This window comes from Ochotona curzoniae, unplaced genomic scaffold (genome assembly GCF_017591425.1).
Source record: "Ochotona curzoniae isolate NIBS_2020 unplaced genomic scaffold, NIBS_Ocur_1.0 contig_4612, whole genome shotgun sequence".
In the NCBI taxonomy this organism is placed as follows: Eukaryota; Metazoa; Chordata; class Mammalia; order Lagomorpha; family Ochotonidae; genus Ochotona; species Ochotona curzoniae.
In genome coordinates this window covers 5692017-5719426 of record NW_024466343.1, presented here as the reverse complement: position 1 = coordinate 5719426, position 27410 = coordinate 5692017, and the positions used below count along the sequence as shown (strand labels likewise).

General features: G+C 39.1%; 1 protein-coding gene across 3 annotated transcripts; it reads right to left on the bottom strand.

Moving 5' to 3' along the window:
- Nucleotides 1-1138: 1138 nt before the first annotated feature.
- Nucleotides 1139-27410, bottom strand: LHX8 (LIM homeobox 8). 3 transcript variants are annotated; one of them, XM_040987213.1, is made up of 9 exons: nucleotides 27330-27387; nucleotides 25303-25389; nucleotides 24772-24933; nucleotides 21441-21562; nucleotides 19285-19505; nucleotides 18671-18774; nucleotides 13490-13585; nucleotides 5209-5392; nucleotides 1139-1856 (listed from the first exon to the last, which is right to left on the bottom strand). In XM_040987213.1, exons 2-9 carry the CDS (start codon nucleotides 25375-25377, stop codon nucleotides 1780-1782), a joined length of 1041 nt encoding a protein of 346 aa, XP_040843147.1. In that variant the 5' UTR covers nucleotides 25378-25389; nucleotides 27330-27387; the 3' UTR covers nucleotides 1139-1779. The 3 variants fall into 3 exon arrangements, with proteins under 3 accessions (XP_040843147.1, XP_040843148.1, XP_040843146.1); XM_040987214.1 differs by lacking the exon at nucleotides 27330-27387 and adding an exon at nucleotides 27094-27160; XM_040987212.1 differs by having other exon boundaries at nucleotides 1821-1852; nucleotides 27330-27410.

Sequence of the window (27410 nt, the reverse complement as noted above, 5' to 3'; positions counted from 1 at the left end):
TAGATGTTCTCAAGGGTTTGTTACATTAATCACATACAAATAAGTTTTCTGCTAAAGTGTAACTCAGAGCGCCGGCATTGTGGTATATCTAAATAATCTACCAGTTGAGGTGCTGGTGTTTGAATTCAAGTATCTGCTGTTCCACTTGCAATCCAGGCCCCTACCAATACCACTTAAGGAAAGCAGCAAATGATGAAGCAAACATTTTGGTCTTTGACCCAGTGGGACTTCTGGCCCCTGACTGCTGGCTTCAGCCTGTGCCAGTTAAAGCTATGAGGGCCATATGGGGCATGGAACACAGGAAAAAAGCTTGCTCGCTCTCTATCTACTTCCGTTAACAGTCTGCCTTTCAAATAAATACATCTGTTAAAAAAATACGTACTTGTCAAACAGCTCAAAACAAAATGACTTTTTAAAATTCAGAATTACGGATCCGGCATGGTAGCCTAGTGGCAAAAGACCTGGCCTAACATGCACTGGGATTCCATATTGGTATCGGTTTATGTCCCAGCTGCCCCACCACTTCCCATTCCTGTTCCCTACTGGTGGCCTGGGAAAGCAGTCAAGGATGGCCCAAAGTCTTGGGACCCTGCATCTATGTGGGAGACCCCGAGGGGACTCCTGGCTCCTGGTTTCAGATTGGCTCAGCTTTGGCCATTGTGGCCACTTGGGGAATAAATCAGCGGATAGAAGATCTTCCTCTCCTTCTCTATAAAATCTGACTTTCCCATAAAAATAAATAATTTTTTTTTAAAAAAGGAAAGTAGTTTAAAACAGAAAAATTAAGAATTAGGAGTGAGTGTTGTGACAGGTGGGTTGCACTACCACATTCAGTCCTGCCTCCATCTGTGATCCAGCTTTCTGCCAGTGCACCTCATGAGAGAAGACAGGTGATGACCAAGTACTCAGACCCCTGCTACCCGTGTGGAAGACTAGGGTAGAGTTTGTGGCTCTTGGCTTGTACCTGGCCAGACTTGGCTGTTGTAGGAATCTGTGGAGATATTTCTCTACCATGCTATCTTTCAAATAAATAAAAGTAAACTAAGAGTTATTAGACCTTAAAGAGACTTGAAGCAACTTATCACCAACACACACACAGGGACGCACACACCCACATACACACAGAAGACAAGTTTGCTGAAACTTTCACAAGAACAGAAATGTTTAATAAACTTAGAATGGTGGGTTTATTAAACTATAGTGTTATTTACAGCCATAATACATCAATGACAAACACAATAATGTGTTTGCATGGCATGCTACAACAGAAGTTTTATTCATTCAGAAAACATTGGCAAAATAAATTTCGATTGCAAATTCACAGATACAAGCTTCAAAGTATAAAGTTGTATATAACAAAAAATACAGGTAATATTTATAACAATAACTTACAGATACAAACTAATGATAAACTACAATTTCACAAAAGTTTGTAAACATTTTGCACACTTGTCAGTCCTTTCTCTTAGGCAAAGTGCTCTTTTGATGACAAATAAATTAACAGATACATACTAGAGTGAACTATTTCCAGACAATACAAAAGAAAAGGGTTTGATTTTTTTTCTTGTAAACATGAGCTTTACAAAAAAAGAAGAGTAATTGAGAAAAGTGTCTTGCAGGCCAACTATAGATACATACCTGGGCAGCAAAGTGATGTTGGAAATGCTTTGGGTGTTAAATAAAAAATTAACATTAATATCTTTTTAATGATACTTTATACATAATAAATGACATGTTTATATCCTTAATCATTTGTTTCTATCCCTGAAAAAAAAGGAATTAGGTATGACTTATTGGCAGTTGTGTCACTGAATGGGGTATCAAGGGCTGGAGTCCAAGAGTTGTTGGTGAATGAGCTATAAAATAGAAAAACAAAATTTGTGGATCAGTTTTGCTTTCTAGGGTGAATAAAATTGTTTTAAAAACAAACAAACAATTCAAGGCAATATACTTTCTTTTCATTAGTGCTGAAGGCACTAAGCTACACTCACTGCACTGATTTCAGTGGGAGCATTCACTTGCTTAGCATAGTAAGTACAATATTAACCAGGAAGTCGGAAACAGTTTTACTTCCCAAATCTTTGGGGACACACACTTATGTCACCTTAACGTCCTCCATCCATACCCCATTCACTGCACTTTATTCTGCAGCTATAAAGACACACCTTTGTCTGCAGAGATTAGCTTTATCATGAAAGTGTCTCTCTATAGGATGATCTCTCAAGTTGCCTTTTTAATGATTAAATACCTCCTTCCTCAAAATATTCAATTCAAGCAATAACCACAGTCTTTCAGGAGAACATTCATATTTTAACGCTAGTGTAAGTAACTGGCAAAGATGGTACAGCCTCTAATTTTTTTTAACAAAAATTTTACAATTAAGTTCCAGCTTCCAGGAAGGGCTATGCTGTTTCAAATTAAGTGTCCTGTTCAGAGAAACAAAAAGTTGTGACAACATTTTTAGAAATCTGTTAGAAGGTATCTGAAAAACACCGTATTGATGGGTACTTCCACAACACAGCAAGGAGGAAATGAAAATAATTCTATCCCCACTCCAGCATACCCCACCAAGAACAGGGACAATTTTAAAACAAAAGGAACATCTCATAGGCTGAGAAGTGCACTGGAGCACTCGGAAGCTAGGCTTCAACTAGGTGGCGGGAAACAAAAATTAGAGATTAAAGCTTAATGAGAAGAAACTAGCTAAAAATAAATAAATAAATACAAAAGAAAGAAAACCAAACAAATAACAGGTTTTCCTTTGGAATAACCAAAAGATGAAATCCAAGGAGTAGTGAAAAAGATAATGCCAGCTCTTTGAGGACTGGAGCCGATCTCCCTCTTGTCCAGTTCCCCACTAAGTTCAAGACTAACACCAATGTTAGTGTAACTATTAACAGAACTGTAGTTTAAGGAATGCAGCAACAAAATAGATGCTTTTAGCACAGAAATAAAATTTGTAAATTCAAAAAACACAATAACTAACACAAGCTCTCAATGAATGAATTCTATAGTCTCAGATTTAGTGAGCCAAGAGGTAGGCCAGAAGCAAAGACAAAGACTGCAGCATGGAAAGCCAAAAGTCCAGAAAGTATGAAATTTCTTCATGGGGAAGAAACAATATTTGAAGTGAAAAAAGCTGAGAATATTCCATAATGAAACACATTCAACTATATAGTCCAGAAACATAACTAGGCACATTATAATAAAATGTCCAAAACACACACAAAAATCTCAGAAAAGAAAAAAAAAGACAATTCATTTTCTAAAAAGCAAGAAACTCAACAGCTTATATTAACAATATATGGTGTCAGGCCAATTAGCTAACTATAAGTGAATCAAAGAAACAAATCAGAAAACAATTTAATCATATCTTCAAAATGCAGGGACAAAAAAAAAAACCTTCCAAGGCATCTTTCTACATAAAGTAGAAATATTATGACTACATCAAAACAAATAATCAACTTAGCAGAAGATGTGTAAGTTTAATAAATACAGAATTCTAACATGCAAAAAGCAACTTGAACAATCTTAAATTGTTCTTCCTTTCTTGAATGGAAATTGATAAGCTGGTAAAACTTACGGAAAATGCACACGGTCAGGAATAGACAATGTAACTTAGAATAATAAAAATGGAAAACTTGTAGTATCAGGCATCAGATATAGGGCAAGCACAATTAAAATGGCTAATAAAAAGAAGCTAAGAATAGATGGTACAAAATTGGTATATGATATATAGATAAACGCTTATAAAAAGGGTAGTTTTGCAAGGGAGCTGGGAAGTCTATATTTTCATCAATAAAGCAAAAAAGTATGACTTTCACATGTCATACCACTTACCAAATTTAGTTCCCAACAGACATCACGTTTAATTTTGTTAAGATAACATAAGTCTAAATTCCCTATCTTTGCATAGGAACAATTTCTTGAACAGGTCAACAAAAAAAGCCCTGCCATAAAGCTGATGAACTGCATTAATAGAAACCGATGCTCCACAAAACATCCCATTAAGAGTAGGAAAAGCTAAGCCACTGAGTAGAAGATAATTTGACACAATTAGCCAAGAGCTACATACTCAGATTATATCAAGAAGCAAAGTAGGTCAAAGAAACCAACAAGCAGGTAAGAGATATGCACAGGCTCTTTATAAAAGAGAATATTAAAAAACACCCAATACAAATGCTTCTCTATCTCCTCACTCATGAAAGAAAAGCATGTTATAATGAGAAGCACCCAGCAATCACCAAATTGGGCAAAATAAGTCACTGCATTAAGTGTTGGTGAGGATGCACGCTCCTGGAACTCATATGCTGCTTTGGAAAATGCAAACTGGTCAATCACTAAGGAAAACAGTCTTGCAGAACTGACTAAAGTGAGCATTGTGTTGACTTGTACACCCCTCTCCACATAACAAATACAATTGTGAACTAATGTCCATCAAAAGACATGTACAATAAAGTGTAGCAGCATGTTCATAAGAAGCCCAAACTGGATGAAAAGTAAATGTCTATAAACAATAAAACACCGTGTGGCAAACTCCTACAGAATTTCATAATTCTTGCAACAATGCAGATGAAATCTCATGAATAATGCAATAATGAAGTGAGACTCAAGAATACATTCTATACGGTATAATTAAAATATAACTCTAGGAAAGGCAAAAATAAAGCTGAGTTTTAGGAATCAGCTGTGTTAGTATGGAAGAAAAAGATAACCAGGAGAAGGCAGAAGAGAAGCTCCTGGGGTGTTGTGTCCCACTTCTGGGTAACATTCATAGATTATGCTTATTCATTAATCAAGCTGTGTACTTATTTACACTATACACATATATTTCAACTAAAAACTGCTTGTTTCACAAAACTCAGTAAACTCCAAGCTAAAGATTCAAGTATGAATACTTTATCTAATCTTGGGAAAATAAATTATTTAAACATATATCAATCAGGTGAAAATTTTTAAAAATCTAGCACTAAGAATTACCATTAACAATATTTGCATTTTAGCAGTGACACGGTTGCCTAACTTGTTCCTTGATGTGTAATCATAGAAATAAAAATACTTAGTTTTGCTGCCTCCTGTACCCCCTACAATATTTCTCAGTTACTATGAAAGCAATATCTGAAAATGTGAATTGTGGCAATAATCTACTATTGACGTTACTGAACAGTAATTGTTTGGGAGACAGCAGTTAAATGTTGGGATACCTACCATCCATATAACTATGCAGCGCAGTCAGCATTGTCCCGTCTTGGGGCACGTAGGCAGAATAAGCCATTTCTTCTAGCATGGGTGGAGACAGCCTGGAGGGCGGGACTGCTGTGACTGGGGCAGAGGATGAGTGATTAGGACTGACATGTTTCTTGTGGCGAGCTCTACAATTCTGAAACCAGACCTGGGTTGGCAAGCGGATGGGGGGAAAAAGACAGGAAACTAGGTCATACATCAGTTTTTGGTATATCACCAAGTCAATTTTGAATGCAATCTCAATAGATACTTTATTGTGTAAACACAGTATACATATAGGTATGTGTGTAGACATATATATAGCTGTTAAAAGTTCTGTAGTGAGGGCCCAGCGCGGTGGCGCAAGTGGTTAGGTCCTCGCCTTGCACGCCTGGGATCCCATATGGGCGCCGGTTCTAATCCCGGCAGCCCCGCTTCCCTTCCAGCTCCCTGCCTGTGGCCTGGGAAAACAGTCGAGGACGGCCCAAAGCTTTGGGAACCTGCACCCGCGTGGGAGACCCGGAAGAGGCTCCTGGCCTCAGATCAGCATAGTATCGGCCCGTTGCGCTCACTTGGGGAGTGAATCATCGGATGGAAGATCTTCCTCTCTGTCTCTCCTCTCTGTATATCTGCCTTTCCAATGAAAAAATAATAAAAAATAAATCTTAAAAAAAAAAAAAGTTCTGTAGTGAGAAGAGAAACATTTTAGCCTAAAGAATAAGAATCATTCTTTCCAAGGGGATAATTCATTGGTGACTTTTTTTGTTTTGTTTTTATTTTTAAAGAAGAAAGGAGTTTTTCAAAGATTTATTTATATTTATTGGCAAGACAGATTTATAGAGGAGAAACAGAAAGATCTTCCATCTGCTGGTTCACTCCCCAAATGGCTGCCAAGAGCCAGAGCCTCTTCTGGGTCTCCCATTCAGTGGCCCAAGGACTTCAGCCATCCTCCAGTGCTTTCCTAGGCCATAAGCAGGGAGCTGGATCAAAAGCAGAGCAGATGGGAGATGAACCAGTGCCCACATGGAATGCCAAGGCTTGCAGGCAGATGATTAACCAATAGAGGCATTGCAATGACCCCATCTGGTGATTTACTTGATAAGACAATTCTAGGGACCAGCATTGTGGCACAATATGTAAATATGACATTTATGATGCTGGCCTCCCATATTAGAATGCCAGTTAGTATTTTGGCTCACCCACTTTCATTCTAGCTGTTAATGTGCTTGGGAAAGCAGTAGATAATGATGTCCCAACCACTTGGGCTCCTGCCACCCACACAGAACACACGGATGGTTTTCCCGGCTCCTGACTTCAGCCTGGTCCAGAACAGGCTACTTTGGCAATTTAGAAAGTGAACCAGCAAGCAGAAGATCTGTCTTTGTCACTTTGCCTTTCAAATGAGTATTTTATTAAGTAATAATTCTAAGTCTACACTAAAGCAGCACCTTATAGTTGTGGTGGGAAGGTGGGCAAGGGGTATGGTGGGAGACGTGAATTCCAGACACATCTCCTTGGTTCTTTTACTATTGGTATTTGAGTTTCTAAAAAAGCCATAATCAGAACCTTTTAAAAACACTGTTAAATGTATTCTTAGACACCTGCTGGACTTCTTTTAAATCCTTGTTGAAATGACTAAAATCCCTAGTGAGAACTTAAAGCTTTCCACAACCTCTTGATTCAGTTATTCCAGTTGCATTTTAACCTGCTGAGTTTAATTTCTCTTAGTGAATACATAGGCTGTTCTTTAAGGTCAGGTGTATAATAAAAAAAATACTGGTAATATTTAAGTAGAATTAAATACAAACATAAGCACTGGTGAAAGAGTTCACAACCTGCAAAGCGTTAACCACCCTGTTGCCTGCTCCACTGCAGAAATAAAGACAGCAATTTCAGAGCAACTGAAGTTTTACATCTAGATCGAGGTAAGTAGGAGCTGACTGCCTAGAATACTTCCAGGCTGTTCGTGCTTGGATTCCCCACTGTAAGACAACACTTGACCATAGACTGTTACTCTAAACATTCTAGCACTTACTTGCCATCCATCTGAACAATTCATTGTAAGAGAGAGGTGATTAAAAGTTTAAGTAAATTAGGACATAAACATGTGAAAGCAGAATGAAAGGCCAGGGAAAGGTGAGGGGCATAAGTATTAATTCAGAGCTGGTGGGTACGAACTTATTGGTACACGGAAGCCATGACTGATTGATGCAGAACAGAAATAAGCTTGACATTCATAAGAAGATGTTGGACTGATTTCAAAGACACATCCAGGCCTTGTGACTCAGAATTAGAGGACTGGAAAGTAGAAACTTAAGGGACTAAAAAGAAAGGAATGGCGCTAGTGCCGAAGTGCAGTGGGTTCAGTTGTCACTTGCCACACCAGCATAGCATTTGAGAGGCACAGCCTCTCCCTCCTCCTTAATCCTCTGCACTGTTAGAGCCCGAGACAAATGCCTGCATAAAGATCTTATTAACACCTTTGATCACAATTCCACAAGCTCGGTAAAAAAAATAGCCACCACTTGTATGACCAACTCCTCTCAGAGATTCTCCAACATTCTCCAACCTGTAACCTAGCACAGCTACCTCCTAGTACTCTCTCTCCCTTTACAGTACCAAGATTGTTATCTTGGTACATCCTACAGAGCCACACAAAACATTTACACCTTATTTTTCCCAGAGTTTCATCAAGGTATCTTCTTGTCTTCGATACATTGGCTAGGATTTATTTGGTTTTTTTAGAAAAAGGGGGGAAACAAAAGAAAATCAAAAATCAGATACTACCCTTTGACTGAAACAAAATTCCAGAATTTGAAGGTGTTTTTTACAGGAGAGCAACTACCTTGATACTGATTAACATAGCTTTTTTAAAAGATTATCTAGAGGCGGGACCTGTAGCACAGCAAATACAGCTGCTTGCCTGAGACTGGCAGTTTACATCCAGGCTTCTCTGTTTCCCATCCAGCTTCCCGCTAATTTAACTGGGAAAACGACGTAGGACTGCTCAAGAACTTGGTTCACTGCCACTCACATGGGAAACCCAGATGGGAATCAGGTTTTCTGGGGTCAGCCTGGTCCAGCCTTGACTGCTTGGGCCACCTAGCGAGTAAACCAGTGGACCTCTTTCTCGGTCCCCTCCTCTGTCACTTTTTCAAGCACATAAATCTTGGGGGAGAAGGGAAGACATAAACATTATTTGTAGGCAATTAAGCAGAGAGAGGGGTTTGTAAACACAAGTGTCCCATTACTTGCAGGGTGAAAATATAGTCCAGGATTCTAGCCTTCAGAAAATTAACTTTTGAAATAAATGCTACCCAGTTTCAGAAGTCCAAATACAAATCCCCTAGCCAGCATACAACCTCCTTCTGCACTGCAAACATCTACCAACAGTTAAAATTTTCCTGAGCAACACACTGTAAATGTGCTCTAAAACATAGGATTACATAAGCTGAAAACAGCCCTCATGGACATACTGCAGAGAACAAACTAAACACTTGACCCCTTTAGAATGCCCAAGAAAAAAAGGGGGGGCAGAGGAATTTAATGTATGAAGGAATGTGGAATTTTAACTTACTAGGAAAGTCTGACTTGCTGTTGAGGGGAAAACTGGTTAATCACTAGGGAAGAAAAAAACATAGGATAAATCCAAATCTCACATACAACCAATCCAGGTAATCTAAAGTCCAGGTATAAACAACTGAAGTCATAAACGGTTAAGAAAATAAAAATCAACACGGATACACTTTCTAGATAGAGATAACAAGAGCCAAATCTGCCAAGTTGAGAGATTTGAATGCATGAAAACGTAAAAGTTCTTTGTGGAAAAAATTAAAAGGAAACTGATGAACCATTAAAGTTTAACATGATAGAACTAACAAAAAAATCCCTGGAGCAGGCACGGAACCCAGATAAATGCCTGGGATTGTATTATGAGGTCTGCTCCTAATTCAGAACCCCCAGATAATGCACATTTTAGGGGACAGCGGTGAGGGTTAAAGCAGCCGGATCCCTCAAACCCATGCAGGAGACCCAGGCTGAGATTCCAAATCCTAGCTTAGCCTGGCCCAGCCCTAGATGCTGTGTGCCTGCGGGTAGCAAGGCAGCCAAGGGAGGTTTTCTGTATCTGTCTCTCTGACTTTCAAAGAATATAAATATGTAAAACAGTAACATATGGAGAAAGGCAGTGAATTAATATGAAAGAAGTCTAAAAATGTAAATATTTTAAATTAAAAACAAGCAAATAAATGTGTTCACATTCACTTAAAAAAAAAGAAAGAAAAGAAAAAGAAGCAATGAGCTTTTTTTTCCCCTGATCATCAAATTGGAAGAATTTGGTACCCAGTGTTACCATGAGAGGAAAAAATAGTCTTGCATACGATCCTGGCAGAATAAATTAATGTGAACTTTCTGGAAAGCAATCTAAAAAATAAAAACTACTTTTTAAATTGTTTTCCATGAAATTTTTAAAAATATGTATTTATTTGAAACACAGGGTGATAGAAAAATGGAAATATAGTATGAAATTCCTTCTGCTGGTTCACTCCCTAAATGGCTACAATGGCAAAGTCCAGGCCAGGCCCAAGGCAGATGCTCCAGCCTAGTCTGCCTTAAGGGCCCAAGCTTTGAGCTATCTTCATCTGCCTTCCCAGGAATGTAAGAAGACGGATTAAAAGCAGTTTCCTGGAATTGTACTGGCACTCTAATATGGTCAGTTAGCATCAAAAATGGTGGTTTAATCTGCTGACTCATACCATCAGCCCCTGAAAGTCAATTCTATCTTTTTAATGAAGACCTTAGGGCCCAGTGCCATAGCATAGTAGTTGAAGTCCTAGCCTTGAACGCACTGGGATCCCATATTGGGCGGTGGTTCTAGTTCCGGCAACTCTACTTCCCATCCGGCCCCCTGCTTGTGGCCTGGGAAAGCAGTCAAGGACAGCCCAAAGTTTTGGGACTCTCCACCCGTGTGGGAGACCCAGAAGAAGCTCCTGGCTCCTCGCTTAGGATTGCTTCAGCTCCAGACATTGTGGCCACTTGGGGAGTGAACCATTGGATGTAAGATCTTCCTCTCTGCCTCTCCTCTCTTTTTCTGCCTTTCCAATAAAAATAAATCTTAAAAAAAAAAAAGACCTTAAAGTGCTTTACTTTTTGAAATAACAATGTCATTTCCAGCAAAATCTATCCTGAGATTGCAAGGTATACACAACATTGTTCACAGCAGCATCTTTGAAAATAAGCTGTGCTGTGTTTAATATAGATCCTAATATGGAAGAATATTCCCAGAATTAACTGGAAGAAGTAGAAATGCTTTCCCGTGAGTCTGTAAGATCCACAACTCATAATTTCCCTATCTGAAAGATGACGTGCAGAGCACCTGTGTCTCAGTTCAGACTGTTACCGTAAAGCATGCGTCTATTATTGCAGCATGACAATGCACCCTATTAATGTCTCACTACGTAGACTTTGCATTATGAATAAACGGGGGAACATTCACACAGATCATTATTTCTTATTTTTAGTTGATGCTACTATGCATGTTGATTCGATCAGAGCAATCAAAACTTTCCTTCCAGCTGAGTGCTGTGCCTCTTGCTAGGAAGGATGCTGGGACAGGAGATTGTGTTTACTGCTTGAGACCACAGCATTTAATTGCTAAGACTAGCAAAATGTTGTGTGTTTAAAATACCTACACACATGCACCAACAACGTATCTTTAAATGTTTTTATAAAACAGAAATAGCAGTTCCTTTTTGTGTGAAAAAATGAAATTATATATATCAAGACTCTTCAAAAATGTCACAGAAATTATTTTATGGAACAACAATGCATGGACTTAAGGTTTTTTTGTTTTTGGTTTTGCACCAAACAATTTCATTTTTCTATTCACTTTTTAAAAAGTATCTATTGATTTATTTGAAAGGCAGAATTACAGAGAAGAAATGTGCTGTCTGATGCTTCACTCCCCAAATGATCACAACTGCCCAGCTTGGGCCACGGTGAATTCAGAAATATCATCCAGGTCTCCTACACACGTCAGGGGCTCAAGTACTTGGTCCAAGACCTACTGCTTTTTCAGGCACATTAGTAGGGATCTGGATGAGAAGTGGAGCAGCTGGGAATCAAAGCAATGTCCAAATGGGATGCCAGTATCACAGGCAGTGGCCTGAACCAGCTATGCCACAGTCACAGTCCTTCTATGAGTATTTTGAATAACTTTTAATGCATTTTTGTGATGTTAGTACTCTTTTTGCTTCCACTTTATTAAAACTATTCAATACTCAGTCTCTACATAGTAAAAATCAAACATCAAAAAGTATATTTTCCAAGTTTTAGCACTTGGGACCAAATTAATATGACTGCAATTCTGGTGACTTAAACACATAAAAACTACACAACTGATAACTGGGGTGTTTACTCCTTGAAGCAAGAAGAAAAGATGCTCTGCTTTCAACTTCGAAGCAGTCATGCATCTGACCACAGCTGTCTTTGATATGAATGTATAGTCTTTAATAAGAAGGAATAATTAACCCATTGAATCTGAAACCAGGTCATAAAGGAAACTTGAGTCTCCAGAGGTAGTTTCCCCATTTTCATAGCTGTTCACGCTGAGAAATTCACCCTTCCTATATCCCCTCACCTCTCCCACAAAGACAGCTGCTCTGTACATACTGTTTCTTTCTTTACCACCTCCAGACCTCCTTATCTCCAAACAAGCAACCCTGTTGCCTTTAATAAAAGGCCATGATTTCTAAATCTTTTTTAGCTTGGGCAGGCGTTCTTTAAAGGCAGCACTAGTTTAGACATGTTCCCTGGTGGCCTTTTCAGAATTTTGCACTCCAAAACAGAAAGCCATACTCGGGACATCTGAACAACATAAAGGTGGCTGGATCTGCCTGCAATGCCTCATTACATGGCAACCGACCAAGAATCCAGGTCTCCAGAGAACTTACAGGTCTTTCTCATCTGCTTCTATGTACATGTGCTGATTTGTTCATTATAAAACACTTCAGGTTTACCGAACAATAAACACCTGTGTTTCAGCCGGCCAACCTAAAGCATACATAAAACAAAGCTATTTACTTCTTCCCTAACAGTAAATTTCATCTTGCTGATTATAGTCCTTTGCTTTAATTTTTCAGACTTTTTTAAACTTAAATACTTAGAACTAGTTCGTATTTTCCTTTATCTCTCTGTAACAACCTGACACAGCTGGCCACCCCCTGCTTGAATCTATCCTATTTTTCCAGAGCCGATTACTGCTTTTCATCAGGTCCGCCGATTGGCTCAGACTCTCAAGTCTCATTCACACAGCACTTCCTACCTCTCTGCATTCCATGCTTCACTTCTTACACTCCATTACCTATTTCTAAAGGATCTCATTCAATCTCATGGCATAGATCTCTTTATCTGAATCCTATTTATGCTTTCAAATTTCTGTTTACTTACCCAACTGCTATCATCGTTACATGCCTGGCACAACTAAAATGAACTCCATCTCCCTCCCCGCTTTCTTTTGACAATATTCCTGCCAACAGCACCAGTCCTATGGATACTCTGACTTCAAACTTAAGAGTCATCTTCTCGGTTTCTCCAGTATAAACTGCAAGTCCTTTTCTTCTCTCTATACCATCAAGAATCTGCCATTAGTGTGCAATAGATAAAACATAAAATGTTCCTGAAATAAATTCCAGGTTGCTAACCTATTTAAGTCTTTGAAAAATCATGACTTTGCTGTGTATCTCAACTGAATGATCTACCTCAACCCACTCCAAAGTCGAATTCTTCCCCTGTACTGTCATGGGCCTTTCTTCCTAAAATCAGGAGTCGTGTCTTCTCAGCAGAGAACTGTGCATGATAGACCCTTCTAGCTTCGACTTCAACAATGTTATTTTCCAGTTTCCAAATATAAATTCTACATTACAATAAACTTGCTCTAACTCATGCGTCTTAGCTTTGTCCCCTCATCACTACCTCCACTCTACTTTGGCAAAGACCATTAGCATCCCCTACACATACAGACATAATCACAGAAAAAGCAGAAAATTACATGGAAGCAGACGTAACTTGGAACTTCAGTTTCTGTTTTAGTCTGAGGAGCTTAGGATTGCTGAGAGCATTGAATAAAGTAAAATGTTCACACTCATTTGACAAGTGGAAACCTAAAATGGGAAGCTTATATTTTGACATTTTTTTCTACAAAAACAACGTACACCCATAAAGGCCTAGAACTGCAATGTTTAGTCTCTTTTAACTTTTGAATAATCACCTGTATCACACGTCTGCTCAATCCTGTCCTTTCTGCCAGTTTCTGGAGAGTCTGTGCATCTGGGTTGTTGTCCTGAGCAAATTGTGCTTGCATAACCTGAAAAAAGACACAGACAGTAAGTACTAAAAATAGACAATTGAGTCGTCTGCATTTTAATCATGAGAGGTTAACACATGCATGCATAAAATGCAATATTTGTATTTTAGTACTTGAAAATCAATATGGACAAGGATGTAAAATTGAAAAGGAACACAAATTTTAAAAGTTTATATGTAAATCATTATATCGAAATTCTTAAAAATAACTTTTCTCCATTCTGTCCATCAGGTCCTCTATAATTCACTGTCCACAAAGTATGAGCAGCCAGTTCACCCTCAGGTGCCTCCAGTACCCAGGAAATGTCAGAAGCCAAGAATTCAAACCGGGTCTACCCAAGACACAGATCTAATGACTTGAACCATCACTTGAGGTCTCCTCAGGTCTGCACTGGCAGTTAACTGGAACCTAGAGCACAGCCAGGACTGGACCTCAGGCGCTCTGACATGGAATAAGGATATCCTAGCCAAATGCCCTCCCATATGTCCAGATTTTAGAAAAACAACCCATTTCAACATAAAATATTGCATTTCAGTTCTGTTAGAATAAATATATTTGGGCCTGGTGTGATGGCTAAATGGGTTAAAGGCAAGGGCCTTGAACACACTGGGATCACATATGGGCCTGGTTCACATCCTGGATGCTCCATTTCACATCCAGCTCCCTGCTTGTAGCCTAGGAAAGCAGTCAAGGACAGCCCAAAGCCTTGAGACCCTGCTTCCAAGTGAGAGACCCGGAAGAAGCTCCTGGCTCCCGGTTTCTGATCAACTCAGCTCTGGCCATCGTGTCTACTTAGGGAGAATACCAGTGGACAGATCTTTCTATCTCCTTCTCTCTGTAAATTTGCCTATAAAAATAAATTTTAAAAAAGTGTTTTTCTTTTTTGCATTGTTAAAATCCACATAGGCAGTTTGACTGGCTTTTTCATTTTGTAAAATTTCCAGCATCATAGAATAAAATGGGGAAAATATCATTTATCTACAACCTTTACTGAGCAAAATGGGCTTAATGCCCAATACAATTTTCATTGGTTTGAAAGTGGCACACTTCTCAACATAGTATATAGTTAGTTAACTATATACTAGTTAACTAAAAAGGCCCTACCATTGTTTTAGACACATGTGGTTTGGGAATAACAGGGATTTAAAGCAAGACATCAGTCCATTGAATAAGAATTTACTAGAGTGTAAATGTCTATTGAAAACACTCAGATGATTCTGACATGAAGCTCTGGAGCAGAATCACCATGCCAAGTTGCTATGAGATAGCAAAACATGAGAAGAAAAAAGAAAAACAATAACCAAAACAACAGCAACAAGAAAAACAAAACTGTTCCTGATTTTAATTTCCTGGAAGGAAAATACTGACTGACATATCAATGGCTAACTACACTAAAACTTAGTGCGAAAATAGTAAAGAGGAGGACGAAGTACCAGAATAAAAACACACGCCAAGGGCTTTTGATTCTTTCTAAGAACCAAATGAGATATTTGGGATTTTTCTTACTAAAACTCAATCAATTCTAGGACAATTACAAAACAAAAGAATGTGTAATGAAGAATGAAGAAGGGGACTTTGGCCTGCAACAGGATGCTACAGGTGCACAAGCACAGATGGTGGTCACCAAGCTACACAAAGACATAAAGCATCACTGATCCGTGCAGGCTTACATATAGGCAAACTAAACTGCCTTCTCCACCAAAGTCCTCACAGACTATGCCCTTCGGCCACCACACTTGTTACAGGGCAGTGAAATCAAAGTCTGCTCCTTGTAACAGGATGTAAGTGCCTTGAATATATAAGAGGAATGTCTTATTTCTCAAGCTCCCAGGAGTTTAACTCTTTTCTTGTCACATAATATGCACATACACATTTATGACAGAATGTAACGTGACAATGTGCAGAAAATCTAAAGACAATGTCCAGTGGGGCAGAACAGCCAGTGTTGTTCCAGGAGAACTCAGGAGGTTCACTAATTTCAGTTAAGATCATTCTGATTAGTGACTTCAATAATTTATCTTTCCTGGCTTCCCATCCAACTATCTCAAATCTACTATAAATAATACGTGGGTTTTTGCTTTTTTAGAAATAGACAATGGCCCATAAGTTTATAATCTCCCTTGGTTTATTCACTTTATTATTCACTTTCCTACTCCAAACTTATTTCCTTAATCTTCAAGTGCAAACAGAACTATGTTCTTACACAGTTTAGCATATAACATCAACAAAAACGATGAACAAGTTAATTATGTTTTCTATACTGAAAACCTGAACAGATATTTGAAATTTGTTTGTAAAGTTATTACTAATGGTTTTGTGAAATAAAAACACATTTACAAACATGTTTCCAGTGTATAAGTTTAATACTGGAGCCAAATTACATTTTTTAATGCAATTTCTCATCAAATCATAGAGGTCAGCATTGTGCAGAATTAAGAGACCCTAAAGAATCAGTAGGAAAAGTGTTCACTGATCTTCCAGTTTCTTGATGGTATCAATTATCATCCTCACAAATACACAAAGACTCAACTAATTTATAGTTTCATCACTCTGCACTCAACTAATGCTGCTGGAACCCAAGTTACTCTTACTGTAAGCTCCTTTATAGCGGTCAACGAGTGAGCCTTTGGAGACACTCATTTTAACGTTAGCAGTCTATAAAGCAGCAGCTGATCAACACGATTTGCTAAGTTTAAAGCTGACAATACCCATGGCATTTTCTATATAAATAATCGCTGAGTAAGATTTCCCATGTATATAGTAACCAAGTCATAATACTGTCAGGAATTCATTATTTCTATAAATGAGACAATATTTGAGATGTACACTGTTATGTCCTTTGAAACAAAACTATATTTTCTTCCCATAAGTGCCTAAACAAAGATTTCTGAAAATGACCTTATTTATTACTCCCAAATTAATGTTATTCTGTCCCAAGCTGGTACCATATGAATAGTTTTGCTTTACTTATTGTCACTCCCAGTATGGGTGTTTTATTATTTTGCTGCAAGAAATACTCAACTATACTAAGCTTTCTGAAAACTAGGCAATTTAACAGTGAACTTACACAGCCCAACTGAGGAACTGTCACAAAGTTCATTTTACCTATTTGAGACATAAAACACACACTAATAAATTCTGAATAAATGAGCACATGCCTTGAAATCGTCTCTCTTATTCTTTTTTGTAAATACATGGTTCTAATACACATTTGTAAAACTTTGATTTGGATCACGTTTTCATTCAACAAGGCATTGGTTTCAGTACTCTATGCACATGTGTGGTATGAAATATTTAGTCTACAAGATTTAGAATCTCACTCTTGCTTTAGCAACTGTTGTTGTCACTGAATGGACTCTCATTAACCAAAGTTCCACCTAAAAACTCCTGAGAGCCAAGCAAAAGGGAATCAGAGTGTGAATTTCTTCTCTGGAATTCCACTAGTTTTCAGCCTTCAGAGGAGTTCCTGAACTTTTTGGATAAAGCTACCTAAGCCAAGCAATTATTATAAAAGATAAAATAGATCAAACACCTGGAACAGGACTTGGGACAGACAAACCTCTACAAGTGTTACTCCTTTGCTATTTAATTAGCATATATATTTATTAGCCTATAGATTGCACAGTCATCTACAATGGTTTCAAATTTTCACAGCCAAAATTTTAATATAAATTTTATATCAAATTAAATTTAACCTTATAATTAACAAAATTGTAGCCAGTCTTCATGGGTATAGTCCATTTTAAACATGGAATATTTTTATAAACACAGAAAATATTTACATTAAAGACTGCGTTTTAACCAAGATTCCTTTCCGTATCTGGGTAGTTTTTCCAGGGGTTCCCACACATACTACCAGCTGTTAAATTAGGGTGTTATGAGATCTTCATTTTAACCCAGTGAAGCATTCAGATAAGCTCAAACAAAATTTTTTTCCATTATCTTATCTTTCATTTACAACTTATTGATGAGGAACTTTGCACCTAAGTTAATATATTCAAAACAACGAAACATTTTGGAAATCTCTTTCAAGTAGATCCAGATTTTAACACTACAGTATTTTCCAACATCAGTTTCCCTTGGAATATCCATGTCATGTTAAGGTTTCTTTCCTAATCATTCTCAGAATAAAGATTCTCCCTAAAAACATTTTTACTATATCTATCTAAAATACCAGCAGATCCTGGAACACTACAGCTGAATATTTAAAACATGACTTTTCATTCATTTGTTAGTATTACATAAGAGTCTTCTAAGTCAGTTAAAATGGATACTATATGTAATTTATCCAGAAAAATATAGTAGTTACTCTATGACTTTTACTTTGATTTAATACAAAACAAACACATCAAACACTTATCTTTTAGAAAACGTGTTTTTCTTATCTGAAAAAATGCCAGAAAGAATCATGATACTCCTATGTACAGCATTAAACATAAAGCAAGGAATAATTATTGAATTCTTTTCTTGATAATTTGTCTAGCTCAAATTTAGAACTACTGTATTTAGGGAAACTAAGCAGAAAATAAATTTCCCTTTTCAGGAGACACCTAGCGCTTAAATTACAAAATTGCTCCCTCTATTCCCCAAAACACAAAGGGATTTGTACTGAGTAGAGTCAGTCAATAGATTTTACTACATACAATACTGTGCTTTAAAAGCTCTATTACAGTTTGTTAAAAAAAGATCCACACATTTGTGTTCTACAGACTCACAAGCTATTTTATCTCTTTCTGCTGAGTCCCAAGATCTTTTGTCCTTTATTGGAATTATTTTTTATGATATAAATACTGAGGTTAGATCAACGCCATCAGGAACCTTGATATTGCTACCAATATATCCTATGGGAACAAAGCTTAGATGACTAGATCATATGATGTTGTGACACTGGAAATATGATAAACATTGTAGGGTTTCATATATTCACTGTCATATACTCACTAAATTGATTTTCACAAAAGTATGGGTTAATCTTTTAAAAATTACAAAAATGTCTTTAAGCATATCATCACAGATGGGTTTTTATTATTATTTTCGGTGGATGGGTGGGGCTTAAAAAAATCATAGTTTTATTGCCAAACCTACCTGGAGCTGATCTGCTGTAAAGCTGGTCCGAGCTCTTTTTGCTGGCTTTGGATGATTAACATCTTGCTCTGTGAGGAGGGCACCTTCCACACTAATCCCATTACCTGCATTTTAAAACATACACATGTTGATAATGCAAGCAGTTCTATACATCATGACATAAAAGATTTCTTGCATTCCTTGACTTGTTGCAAAAGAGTATAAATAATCTAGATTGCAAAGCTGTAAATTAACTTTCAAAACTTGACTCAAATATACTGTACACATATTATCCCATTGATAGACTTGTATATTTAGTCAGAAGTGTAGTAAGTTAGAAGAGCATATTTATGGCCCATTCATTAGGCAGGGAAATAACTGCTTACAAAAAGAAAGCTGAATTTTAACTTAGGGCTGCTGCATGAGAGTACGGCACACAACTAACACATACACCATGTCTCTGCCTGAAAATAAGCAGATGGAGACCATTGCTAACTCTAGAGTGCTTGATGAGTTCTACCACAATTACACTTTGCACAAAATAATGCATTAAGACGACCCTAGGAAAAAAATCATATTTTGATCCCTGTATTCACTACCCTCAAAGACTCAAAAACATTGAAGTGCATATTTACCATTTTCTACTTCTCTTTTTAAATTATCCAGCATGCAGTCATAATGCACTCTGCACAGTACTTTCTCCTCTACCAAAGCAAATTCCTCTCCAGTGGAAAGTTGTCTTTTGCAGGAGAAACAGGCAAAGCACGCCAAGTGATAGACATTCCCCTTGGCCCTCCGCACCCAGTCAGTAGAGTGGATGTGCCTTCCACAGCGAGAGCAGCGAGTGCCGTACCTTCTACAGGGAGGAAAAGGCAGATATCAGACTTCACTGCTTGGCAGGACATCGATCAGTCTAACGCTAACATATTTTGTGACACCATTGGCATAACTTAAGCAATTAAATATTTTGAAAAATGGGTATTACTTTTCAAAAATTTTACATAATAAGGCAATGAAAATTTGAGGTAAGTTCACAATTTGAACTTGCTTATAAAAATTTTTTTAAATCTTATTATTGCTTTAAAACTTGATTGTTAAATAAATGAAACATGACTTTCAACATCCCTCTATTTTAAATATCAGTGCATTTATAAATTTACTAGACACTCAAGACACACATATACACTCTGTAGATCGAAAACAATAAAGTATAAAAGCATATCAATTGCACAAATAGTGGCTTCTTAAAGCCCAGTTGAGATAATCAGGAAACAATCTGAATATCTTTTAAAAGTTTCACACATTTAAAGTACAAATTATCACAGAGCCACAAAAAACAGAAATTCTTCACTCTGGAGTTGGAGAAAGGAAAGTTTCACAATGTTTCCTTTAATGGAAAAGCTATGGCGTTGTTATTCACAGGAGGGAAGAAATATTTACCTAAAATTCTGAGAGACACATAGGATATCGTAGGTCATTGTTAACAAAATGCCAAAGCTAGGGGTAAATATTTTTGTCTCCAAATCTGAGGAAAGATGACAAACTGTTCACTGGCTATCAAAGGGATAGTCATGGCCAGGCACGCCAAGTCACACTCCACTAGAATGTGTCTCTGTCAGTTAACTAATGCATCTTCAAAGTTATTACCACTTCATTTTTAAAAGTTATCTGGAAACGTTAAACTCCACAAATAAATTTCAGAAAACAACAAAGTATTGAAAAAAAAAACCTAAGTAGACTTTCAATAAGACTTTAACATCATATCTTCCAAAGGGTTTTAAATAAAAACTAAGATTAGCACATCCTGTGTGAGAGGAAAATAATAGTTACAAATTCGTTATAAACCATTCTTTAAATTGTTATTAAATAAATGGACAAGAAAGCCAATGAGAACTGTTTTAGGTAATTAGAAAATGTAAGACTTCATAAAATAAAAGATTCTGGGTTTCAATTACTTGTGATTAGAATGTAATTTTAAATTTTCTGAAATCAATTTTTGAAATACAACATAAACAATAAAATTTATATTACAAACTTTATTATGTAGCATTAGCTTCTGAATGAATTTTATTCTTCATTTGAAAATGCAAATAAAGAAACCACACAATAAAAATGTGCGAAAGCCAGGATTAAGAATGATTTCAATCTCTAGACAGCTGTCAAAAACAACTGACCTAGAGTCTGGAGAACACTTTACAGGATTATGAAGAGTCACAGTGACCAATATAATACACAAATATCGTCTAACAAGCTGAAATTCAAAGGACAAAAAAAAATTCCCAGAATTCTAGGCAGAAGTAGATTTGGCATATTATTATATTGGATTAACCAGTTCTTCTTATCATAGTCTCCAAACTCCTGAATCTTTCAGGTGTAAAACTTGGAGGTCATTCTACAGTGAACTGGTAAAAATTTAATAGAACATTGTTTTTCTTCTAAATGACTTCATCCTATTATTCTCCCCAAACAAGGAGCTTTGTTGTAGTAAGTGGTCTCATATTTCATACTTTTACAGCTATGCACAGAAAAGACAATTCTTCTTTCAATACCTCAAACTTTTATTCCCCAAATAGGACTATTACTTAAAATTAATTTTGTATACTGAATTTCTAAGGAAAGCAGATAGATTTATTTAGTATAAAATAACCTCAAAAATATAAAAGCATTCTTTGAAATCTTTTGCATAAAACAAATGAGGCATCAAATAAAAATGGATAGCTAAAGCACATCGCAACATATTTTACATAATAATTTGTGGAATTATCTACTAAGACAAAATTTCACAATCTACCTGAAATAATCAAGTTTGCAGAAAATGTCTTTGTCTTTGATATAACAGCTGGTGTGCCTTCCCAAGGAGGTTCTGCAGACGCTGCAGGAAAGACAGCGGACATGCCAGCACAGATCATTCACCTGTGAAGAGCAGAAGGCAAGGTGAGAAGCTATCCTACCACCACACCTAAGGATGACATTAATTGGGTTGTGTGTGAGGCAATAGAAACTGCCCCGTTAATAGTTCAATACATTTTCTGTTTTCACCTGATCAATTATACAAACGTGCATCTTTTTTATTCCAACCAGAAAGTCACTTTAGCATATGCCACATTTTGCAATTACATTTTTTTTTCTTTGAAGAATTCAGGTAGTGGAAGTTATTTCTTTGTTAAATCAAACCTTTCTGAATACCAGGAAAATGTTGGTCACTTTACGTTGTAATTTTTTTTTCCTCTTTTACCAAAATCTTCCTACTATGAAACTCAATTGTTAAGGAAGTCAGACACGACCCTTGACATTCTATTTTGTGGCCAAACAATTATAAACTGTGCACGTATTAAAGAAAGCAAAAAAGAAAGTAAAAGAAAGCAGCTTTGTAGGAACCTTACCCTTAGAAAGAAGCTAGGCAATGAATGCCCCTTACAAAACAGAAACTGCTAAAGATAAATTTAAACGTTGATACGGTACAAGTCCTGGCTTCCTTCTAACATTAAACAGCTGTACAGAAAACAGAATCAAGGAGTAAAGTATTGGTAAACACACTTAATGATCTGGCTACCGAAGAAAAAAACAAATCTGATTAGAAGTGGTTCTCAAAAGGCACCCAATGTGGTGTTTCCCACTTGTAGTTTGTAAGACATAGCATGCTATTTAACACAGGATCTTATGCTTCCTGAACAGAACATGACAAAGTGTCAATTTAAGGAACAAGCCTAACTATTCTCTTTTAAAACTGTTGCCATCACGCAATAAGCATCACTACTTTAGCCTTCAAGAATGAATATGTAAATGGAATAATCTGGCATGTATTGTAGGCTCCTAAAGTTTGTTCTTGTTAAATAAAGACAAGAATTATGTTCCCAAAATATTTGAGCCTCTTTTTTTTTTCAAACTTTAGGTTTTGATCTAAAAGAACTGCATGTTCACCATGGAAAACCTCTAAAATAACAAAGTACATCAGTGAAAGCCAGGGTAAAAACAGAATTAACAGCTGTGAATACTATCCTGGAAATTAAGATGTATATTTCCTTTCTATTATTATTCATTAAAATAGTCCGAATTGTCAGGTAGTTCAGAAGTGCAGACTTCCTTGATGAGTTCTCTGTTTAAGGGCCTTCTGATTTCCATCATATTCATGTTTTTGCTTTGTTTTTAAAACAAAGTGCTTAAAGAAAGTGTTGTGGCCTAACTCTACCTAAGCCAAATCTAAAATGCCATCTTTGTCACCTTTCCTCCTAAAATTTGCATTCTAAAATAAGAAAATATAGTTCCTTAGTCTTCCATTTCTTTGCTAGAAAGAAAGGTGAAGACAGAAAATTCTGCAGACCTCAGCCTTCCCTATCACAAAGATCCAATCAATGCACACTTATACATCTGTCTTGTACTTATCTGTTCAGATTCCATTTTAGTTATCTCATACGATGGTGCTTTATTACACTAGCAAATACGAAGTCTCTTTTTCTCTTGTTTACATGTGACAAGTTGAAAAAAGCTACCTGAAGAAACACATATTCAAAATAGAGACACAAGAACCTAGGATTTTTATGCTATCAGCTAGTTCCCAACTTTGCTTGAAATATATAAATATGTACATGAGGTGGTAGAACAAGACTGTCTACACGATTTCACTTGGAAAAATTCTTGTTGTTATCCAAAAGGAGTTTTATACAAGTCAATTAAAAAACAGGTATTTTACACGATACACTACATAAAGTGGACTGCAGAAACTATTTCTAATTATTGTCTAAGTATAACTTCACCATAGCCTTTCTTTATATCTTTCTGTATCAAAGTGTTAAAGCTTTCATTGACTAATTTCCAAAATATTCCCACATATTATGGTAATTATTGAGAGGACTTATTAAAAAAATAAGCTGGTTTTGACTGAAAAGATCTTGAAATATCCCCATGGCTTAGAATTATCAACATTGAAAAAAACATAATCTTAACAGAAATGGAATCTTAAAGAGAAAGCCATGTTAATTTGCCAGCTTTAAAGAATTAACCACTAAGTAAGATTTGCTAAACCATCTTTTGCTGTCTCATGCGGGTTTTTTCCATAGCACATCATTCCCATTCTACAGATGAAGCAGTTTTGTACAGAAGTCAAAATTTAAAGAAACCTATTAACTCCTTCCTTTAAGTTCGTACTCTCTCCTTAAGTAGACTTTTGGAAACTTTTGGAAACCAAGATGGGGAAGGAAGAGAAAGAGAAACAGTTTGCTACAAAAATAGGTGGAGAAGAAACGATCATTTCATGTAGAGGTTTAAAAAGCCATTGGGACTAAAAACAAACAAACAAAAAACCCCAGGAAAACAGCATGGAATTGGATTACTGCACATGGATTGTGTTCCTGCTTACAAAGGCATGGGTAACTGTGACCTGCCAAAATTTCTACTCCAAAATTCCTCCACAACATGTTAAGAGAAAAGTAAAACAAATTAAGGCAGACAGTCACCTCTCCAACTACCACTTAAAGCACTTCAACTCAGGCATGTGTGTATCTATCTTTACATCTATTTCCATTTTATTCCCCAGCACTGCAGAGGACACTAAGAGCAACATCGAGTGGCCTTGAAGTACTAAACTTTACTAAGAGCTGGAAGACGTGGAAATGCGTTTTACCTCAATGCTCCTGTGAACTTTTAGGTTGGAAGAGCCTCAGGTGACTGCATCACAAACTTACACGTTTAAAGAGATAACCCAGGAAAGACTTATTAAGTAGTTTAGAGTGGATCTCCTCTACTAAATCAGTTCACATGTTTCCCACCTGGAAACTCCTCTGAGCGCCTTTCACCACAGTGCAAAGACTACAGTAATTGAGAAGGTAACAACGGTCTTTAAGACAGGATCCAGGACAGGTTCCTGTCCCAGGATAGGTAAAGGTTTTCCTCCCACAAGCGGCTGCCTCCAGCACATCCAGCTCGGAGATAGAAACATCTCTAGACCACGATATGTCACATGTAATGTGTTTTGCAACAACATGGAAGATTTTAAGATTTCTTTCAACCCTTTCCCCGACTGTCCAAGTCCCGCTGGACAGGACTGATCAAACCAGCAAAATTTAAGCAGCGAACTTTTCTTTCGTCTCAGAGCTTCGGGCTGGCTCGCCACGGCCCAATCCTACCTTGAGCAGGTATTTGTCCACGATCTCCAGGCCGCAGCTGTTGCACACACACTTGCCTGGAGGGCAGCCGGAGCCTGAGGCCATGGACCGGGGCGAGGAAGACGGGGACAGCGGGGCCGAGGAGGAGCACGAGTCCTCGTCCCCTGCTCCCTCAGGGCTCACCTGCAAGAAGTCGTGCGTGCAGAAGGTTCTAGACCCCTCCTCCTCTTCGTACCCCCACCTACCCACCGGGCACCCCCTCCACCTCCTCTACTCCCCAGACCACCCCCACCCCCATTTCTTGCCCTTTCCCACAGCTTTAAGATCTGGCCACGCACCCTCCAGGGCTGCCCCACTCCTATCCTCGAGGACCCCTGGTCTGGCGACCCTGCCATCGGCGCGGACTAGCAAAGCTGTTCACTCCATCTCTCTACCGGCTCCCAGAGGGGCCAGTCGGACCTCGGAAGGAGCACGGGACACGAGCCGGCCACGCAGCACCACCTCCCCCACGGCAAATCCTTGTAGCTCGGGGACCGAGCCCTCCTCACTCACCAATCCTTCTTCCCGGGCGCCTTTCCGAGCCCTTCCAGCCGCGAGGGCTGAGGTCCGCCCGCAGTCGTCCGACATGAGCCCTCGGCACTGCGCGGTGGGAGCGGGGGGCGGGAAGGGGCGAGAGAGAGAGAGAGAGGTGAGAAGTTCGGAGCTGGCACGCGGGACGAGCTTATGAAGGACCCGGCGCGCGGTGCTCGTGCAGCCGACCCCGCTCGGAGCCCGCGGGCCACGGGCGGGCAGGGCGCGCAGCCTCCCTCGCCGCCGCCGGCGACCGCCACCCGAGCACCAAGGGCTTGCCAGGCGGCGCGCTGCGGTCCTCCCGGGATTCCGGGTCCCCAGCGCTCGCCGGAGCGGGTCGGCTCCCCGCCCGCCCCGCCGGGGATAACAAGTTAATAACAATCATCCCCGCACAAAGCATTTTCTTTCTAGACGTCAATCACCTCGGAGCGGGGAACACCGGGCGAAAGGGGGTGCGGGGCGACGGGGGAGGTCGAGTGGGAGAGAAGAAAAGAAGACTGAGGAGGGGGTGGGGGGAGAAACTTGATTTCTTTAATAACCTCAATTAAAAGAGTAAGACACATATATATTTTTAAAAGGGGGCTGTTTGAATAGGATAGCCCGAAAGGTGAAGAGGTTTAATAGGATACTTGAAAGCTAATTACAGCGGGATTTAAGAAGCCTGGTGTTTGTTCCGATGACAATTTGAATGAAAATGCTACAGATTAAACCGAGCCAGCAGCTCTTTCGTAAACTTGCAGCAATTAGAGCCGTCAGTGATTTACACTTGTTTCTTTAAGGTGTAAATTGCCACTTATTGCTCAGTAAGTCAACATTTGAGCCACTAAAGGATTATTTTTAACCAGCGCAAAAAGCGGGTCGAATAATGGAAAATATCCAGCTGAATTTAATTTGTGCCATTACCAAAAAGAAAAAAAAAAAAAAAAAAAGAAATCCTCACCCAACCTCAGTCAAAATGTTTTAAAGCAACAACACTCATTTCCCAAGTGTTTCCAAGCCTTTGCCGGAGTTTTGTGAGTAAATGAAAACCCCATCCTTTTGGGGCGTCCGTCTGCTTCGTTTAGGAGAACTCTAGCTTGAGGGCGGGTCAGTCCGCCGCATTTGGAGCTGCCCCAGTCTAGGTCTCCCCGCTTCTTTCCCCGGCCCTCCGGACGCACCAGGCCAGGGTCCTCCGGACCTGGAGGTCGCGCTCGGGGACACGCTCGCGTGCGCTCCGCAGAAGGGACCCTGACGCGGCTGCCGGACGCGGCGTCGTCTCAAGCACAGAGTTTAAGCCAGCAGCGCCATGTCGGCGTCGGAGCAAATTCAACCTCAGTGGCGCCCCGGGAGGGTTCTGCCGAGGCCCTCAAACTCGCCGCGGAGGACTTTAAAAGCCAAGACCGACGGGCTGTGCCTCCAGAAGGAAGTGGAAGCTAGTCACGTTCCGTCACTGACTCCGGCGAACCCTTGAACTCCTTTTGTGCCCCGGGGCTTGTGCCGTTTTTTTGTTTTGTTTTGTTTTGATTTTTGTTTTTGTTTTTCGGCATTTCCAGCGAAAGGACTCTTCTGACCCGCCTTGGAATGCCAAAGGCCTTGTCAGAGTCACGCCGTCCTCCGTCTCATTCCGGGGCCCGCGAGGCCGCGCGCCTCGCCCTTAGGCCGGCGGGTGCCCGTGGGCGAGCGCGCGGAGCCGCTTCTCTGGTCCCACCCGATAGCCGCCCGGTCCTCATCCCCACTCGGACTTGCCCGACCCGCCACGGTCACCGAGGCAAATAGAGCAAAAGCACGACTCACATGGACCCGAGTGCGCCTTAGGCTCGAGGCTTCGTCTCCCAAATTACAGTCTCCATGCCCCAGGTTAAGTGAGCTTGGGGGGTGGGGAGGGGGGCAGTGATTACGGACTAACGCTACTACGTAACGGCAACAACAACAAAATGGCCAGGTCTGCAGATGCCGCCGTTCCAGGTAGTCGTTGCACCTCGTTTGGGAGCCCCAACGCCCGCGTTTCAGGGAAACTGCGGCTCGCTCACCTTCTCGGGGAGAACGCCCAGCTCCGGCACGTCCTTTTCTTCTAGTTGACACACAAACATCTGATCGCTCTTCCAATACAT

Coding starts and splice junctions, on each gene's coding strand:
- LHX8 (XM_040987212.1), bottom strand. CDS start 27,410: ATGTATTGGAAGAGCGATCAGATGTTTGTGTGTCAACTAGAAGAAAAG. Junction 19,506..21,440: donor TGCAAACTTGATTATTTCAG/GTAGATTGTGAA, acceptor TCCTCCCTGTAG/AAGGTACGGCACTCGCTGCT. Junction 5,393..13,489: donor TGAGCAGACGTGTGATACAG/GTGATTATTCAA, acceptor TTGCCAACCCAG/GTCTGGTTTCAGAATTGTAG.